Genomic DNA, 8,051 nt, shown 5'->3' on the forward strand with positions numbered 1-8,051 from the left:
ACTTAGATTTTCTCAAGTTTAACACTTAGAAAGATTTCTTTCTTTACTAAGCTTTACACCTATACAATAAAGATTAAACTTACAATGCATCTTAAAGCATGCAAGCACCAGAGATAATTTTAATGTATAGATACTTGAGAAACTTAAGTTCTAGGGTTTACAAAAATATAATCGGAAAGGGGAGCTTCAAATCCAGTTACAAAAGTATAATGAGAGACGAAACTTCCATTAAAGTAATCGACTTAGATGGTCATCAAGGTGGAACGAAGGGATGTCTTACCGAACGTGAAGTATTCAGAAACAGGCATCGAAACCTTGTAAAGATCCTTAATGCTTGTTCCAGTATGGATTTCAAGGCCTTGATTTTGGAATATATGTCGAACAGGAACTTGGAAACTTGGCTTCACAGAAGAGGGGGTGGTCAATCAGAATCGTGGCTGACTATGAAACAAAGGATAGACATAACTTTAGATGTAGAAGCTGCAATGGATTATCTTCACCATGGATTAGAAACTCCTATGGTTCATTGTGATCTAAAGCCGAGTAATGTTCTTTTGGATGAACAGATTAAAGGATCTCGTTTTACAAAGAACCTATGAGCGGAAGTGAATCGTCCAAATCCCATTTCGATTGAATATAAACACTTACAATAAAACATATAGATTATGCTCTTTAACTAAAATTACAGCATGTTTTCTAATAAGAAATAGAGTCCAAAGATTATACCTTTGAAGAACTCTTATTCGCATTAGTCCCTCAAACTTTCACAAAGACTTCGAACAAGCACGAACTCTCCTCGAGCGAACAGCAACAAAAACTTGAACCAAAAGAGGACACAACCACTTGGTGACCATGGTATTCTCGAGGTGAGAACCCAAGAGTCATGGGCTTTGGCTATTTTGGTTAGGAGGGAGTTTGAGGTTTGGAAAAGGAAGACAATAGAATGAACAACAAGCTATCGCATAGCAAGTGGTTCAATCGTGTAGTGAAGCAAGTCTATCGCATAGGCTTTAATCAAACCGTGTAGATTTACCTCTCAATCATGTAACACTTCAATTTGGAATAATAAAATCATATTTCATTTAACCGTTTAACGTCTCACTAAGGTGGTTAGAGAGAAAACAGGGATAATTATCAAATAATTAATAATATAAATAAATATGATAACCAACTTATCATATTATATTTATAACCTATAGTTTTAATATTGCATAATATACAATATAAACTATAGTTCTTTTTCTCCATTTTATGGCATTCAATATAAATCATATTTATATTAAATTTAACGACTATTTGAATCTCATTCAAATATTTATTCCTCCAAAACAATAATGTATCAAATACATTATATCAATGATATCGTATATAATTGAATCAATTTAATTATATCATATATAATTAAATTCTCTCTTATTAATTTGAACATTTCAAATTAATCCAAAAACTTATTCTCAACTAATTTCTTTTGAGCTACCAAGGGGACCTTATGGACCTGTAGCTTAAAGTTCCAACGGTACGTGAATAACTAATTAAATTCTTTAATTACAATATCCATCATTCATTAACTGTCGGGCACTCCACTAAAGACCGACAGCTGCACTATTCGCACTATAGATATATTTCTGTGTCCATGAGATATAACCAATCAACAGTATGATGACTCTCCACAAATTGCTCGTAAGTACAATTAGGCCAAATTTACCGTTTTCCCCTATAGTTACCTCTCTACTCCTTAAGTACCACCGATCTCTCTAATGAATAATAGATCATAGTCCCACTATGACTAAACCCCTCTCGGGCCAAGAGAGGGTGTGACACCACATTGTTCAAAACCTGGAATCAGCCCTTAAGGGAGCAATTTATCTACTTACCTTTGCTTCCGGGAAGGAGTGAATTCCATCTTGTATAGCTGAGTTTCCAACTCCCCAATCAGACAAATCCCCAAAATGGTAGGCTTGTTGAGTCGGCAATCTGGTCACTCTCACCCATACAAATCAAAGAACCGCCCTCATAGGCAGGAATTCACAACTCACTCAAGATTAAAGTCATGTTATCTATGGTCATCCTAGTGAAATGAAAGTCTCTATTATGAACGGCGTTATATAATGAGACTAAACATTTTGTGGTCCGGACTTATACAAACTCCTTTGTATAGAATATCCTCACTCGCATGTCTAATACATGAATGATCAGGATCAGGTCATTTGTAGAACTTTACAATATTTGTAATACCTACAAAGCGGGTCATACTCGTAGTGTCACTAGGATAAGGTACCCAGCCTTATCCATATACTACAGACTATTTAGGTAATCACTTAAACATGATCCACCTGTATGTCTCCACATACATGTTTAAGTTACAACGATAACCTTGGATGTTAGTTTATTGGTTTGTGGTTAATGCAACTAAAATATCATATATTTCATAGACAAAGTGAATAAAAATATCATATATTATTAATCACATAAATGTTTATTCATACAAGGTTTACAAACTATAGGACCCTACGAGATTTAGGGCATCAACCCCAACACAGATGACAAACCATGTTGCCAATTTTAGGCTCGCAAGATTGCTTCATGTTCAAGCCGATTCTACAAACCCTAGTCAGAGCATTACTAGTGGGCTAAGAGGATTTATTGGCTATATCGCCCCACGTAGCTACCATCTTTCATTACACATCTCCATTTTTTGCTTAAAATTTTAACCTAATATTAACAAAGTAGTGATGATTATCGATTGGTCGGTCAACGTCTATTTATAACTCACATGTTGGTTAAGAACTAAACTTGTAATTTAAACATTTTTTATATCTTTGTCAACATGGTAATATAGTCTCTAAAATTTGAAGCTATTCACATAAAGACAAAATCCATGGTCGTATAAGTAGCCTTTTTGAGTAAAATGCAACCAATCCATGTAGGTTGAATATAAAATAGCTATAAATATAAGTTAGCTAAATTATAAGTTTAGACTCTAAGGCTTATTTGATAACTATTTTATTTTTTATTTTTTTTTAAAAAAATTAAGCTTCTAAACTCTATTTTGGCCCATAAATTTCTATGTTGGATTATCTATTTTCTATCAATATTTTAAAAAGCAAGCCAAGTTTTGAAAAAAAAAAAAAAAAAATTTTGAAAACATGTTATTGTTATGAGATTTTGATTGAGAACTCAAATATTTTTTAAAGGAAAGTTAAAACCATGTAGAATTTGGGAGAAAATAAGTATAAATTTTAAAATAGAAAACTAAAAGTAAAATGATTACGAAACGGAATGTAAATTTTTAAGTTTGTGTCAATTTGGTCGAATTTTAAAAATGTAAAACAAGTCATTAAACTTTTTATTCGAAGCCTATTAAAGTCTTTAAATTTTTCATCTTGTGTTAAAGAAGTCTTTGGACATATTCATGATAAAACAAAATTGAATATATAAGGATTTATTAAATATTTTTAAGGCTAAGGGATATTTTAGACACGAAATTAATTGTTTAGATACTTATTAGACATTCTTCAATTTTATAAAATTCTTAGACACAAACTTAAAAGTTGATGGACTGACTTGTAATTGAACCTAAATATAAGTAACAAATGTTGAAGGTGTGACAAAGTAATGAAGAGTATGGGTATGAGATTGGAATGTCAACAAAAGGAGATGTTTACAGTTATTTAGATTCTTCTTTTGGAATTGCTCACTGGAAGAAGTCCAACAGAGGAAATATTCAGTGAAGAAATAAACCTTCAAAATGGGTGCAAGTTGGGATTCCAAATATGGTGATTGAAATTTTGGATGAAAGATTGAGAGAACTTTCCTTTCAAATTCAACCGGTTGAATATCTCATTTATATGTTAAATATTGGGTTAAGATGTACAAATGAGTCAGCAAATAAAAGATCTGAAATAAAAGAATCTCATTGATATATCTTCGAATCTTTTGGAGGTCTCCTTTTTTCACTGAAAGGATTAAGTTTATTATGAATAATTGGGAGGTCCGTCTTCTTTTCCCATATGATGCGATGTCACATCTACTTTTTGGGTCATTCCCTTACGAGGAGGTAATAGAAGAGTATGATTCTTCTCTTTTTTCTCCTTACTTAGAGTCATTTGATTTGTTTTTGTTATAATTCTAAGTATTTATGGTTTTGTTTCTTCAAAATAAATTAATTAATTAAAGTAGTATTGGGAGTGTCCTACTTTAATCACATAGAGAAAAGAATAATTTTTTTTTAAAAAAGCCTCAACTAAACAGAAAAAGTAAAAAGAGTTTGTCACGTGACAAATATTAATGAGATAATTTGGTTAAACGTATAATAATGACGTATCTTAAGATGCACTAAAATTGTTCTTCAAATAATTAAGCTTCAACTCGTAACATTGTTTGTTCCTAAGCTATTTGTGGAGAATCTTATTTTTCTCTTCTATGTAAAGAAATTTCAACACTATTATTGATGATTTGAATTTTATTTTTATTTATTAACGTTGTTTAAGAATGAAATGGGTAGATTAACAATATCGGGATAAAAAAATCAACAAAAAAAACTAATTTATACTCTTATAATTTTGAAGTTGAATCAATTAAAACAGTGGGAAATTTGCTATTTGGTTCACTGTTTTCTTTTCTTATAAGATTTGTGTGATGAAAAATAATTTCTGAAAACTAATTTAGTAACACAAAGTAGCTCCAATAATTGGATTTTTTTAAATGAAAATATCCAACGAAAATTCAAGTTCAAATAAATGGAAGTTTTTTATGAGATTTTTCTTTTAAAAGAACTGGTAATAAAGGGATTAGATTTGACAGACAACTATTGCTTCCGCTTCCTTTTCAATTAAATCTCATTTGTAGAATCCCTTTACTACTAATTCTTAATTAAGGTGTTTTTTTAAGAAGTAAAGTCATTATTAAAAGGTTTCGTTCCGTGTTGTTATAACTTTTAAAATAATTATAACTTTGCTTTTTGAAAAATCAACTATAAAAAAAAATTAAATAATATTTGGTAAATTTTATTAACAAATTACAAAAACTAGTTACGGTGATAGATAGATTAATACTAATTTGACAATTTAATTATATGAACCAAAGGAGGCTTATAATTTTAATTATTTTCACATTAATAATATATATATATATTCACTCAATATACTAATCCAAGATTTACGAGCTAGTAGAGGGACCTTATGGACCTACAGATCATGAACTCCAATGACTTGAGATTAATTGGCTAAACTCTTTAAACTGAATTAATCAATATTCGTTAACTATCGAAACACACCACTATAGATCAGTAGTTGCACTCTCCTCATTGTAGATATATTTCTGTCCACTTGATTTAACCATAATCAGTAAGTCGACCCTTCACATCTTTCACAAGTTGTTCGTAATAATGGTTGGGTCAAATGCTATTTTACCGCCGAAATTACATCTTTCTTTTTAACTCCCATTGATCATCTAATGAACAATTGGTTTGTGATCCAGTCACTAAACTGAGTTCTTCTTGGGCCAATGAAATGCTGGGGCCCCTTGTTCAAGACCTGGATTCAGTACTTAAGAGAATACCTCTCTACTAACCCTAAATCGGGTAGGTGTGAATTCCATCTTGAGCCCTATGTTCCTAGTTATCTACCCAGTTTTACCCCTAAAATGGAGGCTTATTGAGCCAGCACTGTTGAGTCAACTCTCACTTATGCAAATCAAAGGATAATCCTGAATAAACAGGAGTTCATAGTTAGCTCAGAATTGAGGTCGAGTTACCTAGGTCATCGATTTGAAACAGACAGTCTTAAACAGTAAATAGTGTTATAAAGTAAGAGTGACTTATTTCTTGGTACGATCTTATGCAAACTCATTACATAGGATGCCCCCGCTCCTCATGTCACTTCATGAACGAATCAAGATCACTTGGTTGTAGTACTTTACAACAAATTGTAACAACTACAGAGTAGGTCTTATTTCTAAATTAGTTGATAAAAGTTTAAGAATGATAATTGTTATACAAAAATGAATCAATTAAAATTTTAAAATATATAGGTAAAAAATATATTAAGATGGAAGAATATTGTTATAATATATTTATTTAAATAGTTAAGAAATTAGCAGATTTTTAGAAAAGGTTGAATCTAAAAGTTACTACTATCAACTTTCTCATGTTAGTTATAATTTAAAAAGTGATTCGATTAGATTATTTAGGCCACGTTTAATAACCATTTTTTTGTTTTTATTTTTTAAATTAAATCTATTTCATCCACATATGTTACCATGATTTGCATCATTCTTAAGTATAATGGCTGAATTTTTAGTCAAATTTCAAAAAAAAAAATTGAAAGCTACTTGTTTAGTTCTCAAAATTTGGCTTGGTTTTTTAAACATTTGGTGTAAAATAGATAATAAAAGAAGAAATTTGGATGTGAAAGTATAGTGTCTATAAGCTTAATTTTCAAAAAGAAAAATAAAAAAGAAAATGCTTATCAGACGGGGTTTTAATAATTTGATTTACCCAACAATAAAGGCGGTTAAGATTTTTCCAAAAATCCCTTCCTATGATTCCAAATGCAATCCCAAATGGAGCCTAAGTCTCGATGACTGTAACTTTAAAAATAATTGTTGACAGCTGTGCTTTTAGAAAAATCAGGTATGAAAAGAAGTAAAGTAGTGCTTGGTAAATTTTAACTTAGTAGGTTATAGAGTTTGGTAAATAAATACAAAAACATCTTAATTTTTATATAGGGAAATTATTTCAAAGGTAAAACTATTGAAAATATTTGCAAAATATAGCAAAATTTTAAAACTATCAATGATAGACGCTGATAGACATTGATAGACTTCTATTAGTGTCTATCAGTGATATTGATTGACATTGATAGAAGTCTATCAGCGTCTATTATTGATAATTCTAAAATTTTGTTATATCTTGTAAATATTTTTGTTTATTTTTCTATATTTAAAAACAACACTTCTTTATAAAGATATTTAATTAATTAATTTAATTCTTTTAAGTCCTTACTTTGGGTGTAAGTTATGAAAAAAAAGATTTCGAAATTATAAGAGTTTTACTATAAATATTATAATAATAATAGATGTCAATTAGTGTCAAAGTTTGATGACCTAGAATAACAAATGGCATTCTCCTACTACCCCATATGTCTTAGAACATGTAGCCCATGTGTTATGAGTACACATCCTTAGTATCAAACTAATTCCTCCTCATGTTTGCCAATTCTCTCATAAATAATAGTCATTTTGTGGATTTTGTGAGCAATCCCGACTTTTTGGAAAGAAATTAGAGAATTTTTCATAATTTTCTTTTCTTTTTTTAAAATTTTATTTAAGCTATTTATTTATATTCTTTTGTTATTTATTTATATTATATATTATATTATATTTATTTTAATATTACATTTTATTGGTATTTGTGTTCTCATTATACTCCTCAAGTTCACAACATGTTATTAGCACAAACTCCTATTGTTTTTCCCACTAAAGATAGGTCCTAAAAGTATGTCGGTTTTTCTTTCTTCGTTATAATTAATAAATTTAATGTTATTTTGCATATTTAATATATATAAATTTTTTAATATAAATACAATATTTTATGGTAGTGCTGCCATGACAAATCTCACAAAATTAGAATTTGTTGCTATTGATATTAACAACAATAATTATTTGTCATGGGTACTTAATGCCAAAATCCACTTGGATGCTATGAATTTTGGAGAGACTATTACAGAAGGAAATACAACATCTAGTTAGGACAAAGCAAAAGTTATGATTTTCCTTCGTTATCATCTCTATGAGGGATTGAAAATGAAGTATCTTACAGTAAAGATTTGGAAAATTTTGAAAGAGAGGTATAATCATAAAAAAAATAGTTATTCTTCTTAAAACTCATTATGGTGGATGCACTTGAGGCTACAAGATTTCAAATTAGTAAGTGATTACAACTCCGCATTATTTAAAATTAGTTCGAAGATGTTGTTATGTGGAGAAAATTATTGATGTTGATATGTTAGATAAGACATTTTCTACATTTCATATCTTGAATATGCTCCGGC

At 29.8% G+C, this 8,051-nt stretch overlaps 1 protein-coding gene across 1 annotated transcript; it reads left to right on the forward strand.

Moving 5' to 3' along the window:
• The first annotated feature begins 209 nt into the window (after positions 1–209).
• On the forward strand, positions 210–599 carry LOC120090798 (receptor kinase-like protein Xa21). The gene has a single exon (XM_039048508.1). It carries the CDS (start codon positions 210–212, stop codon positions 597–599), a length of 390 nt encoding a protein of 129 aa, XP_038904436.1.
• Positions 600–8,051: the final 7,452 nt, after the last annotated feature.

This window comes from Benincasa hispida, chromosome 11 (assembly GCF_009727055.1).
Source record: "Benincasa hispida cultivar B227 chromosome 11, ASM972705v1, whole genome shotgun sequence".
Taxonomy (NCBI): Eukaryota; Viridiplantae; Streptophyta; class Magnoliopsida; order Cucurbitales; family Cucurbitaceae; genus Benincasa; species Benincasa hispida.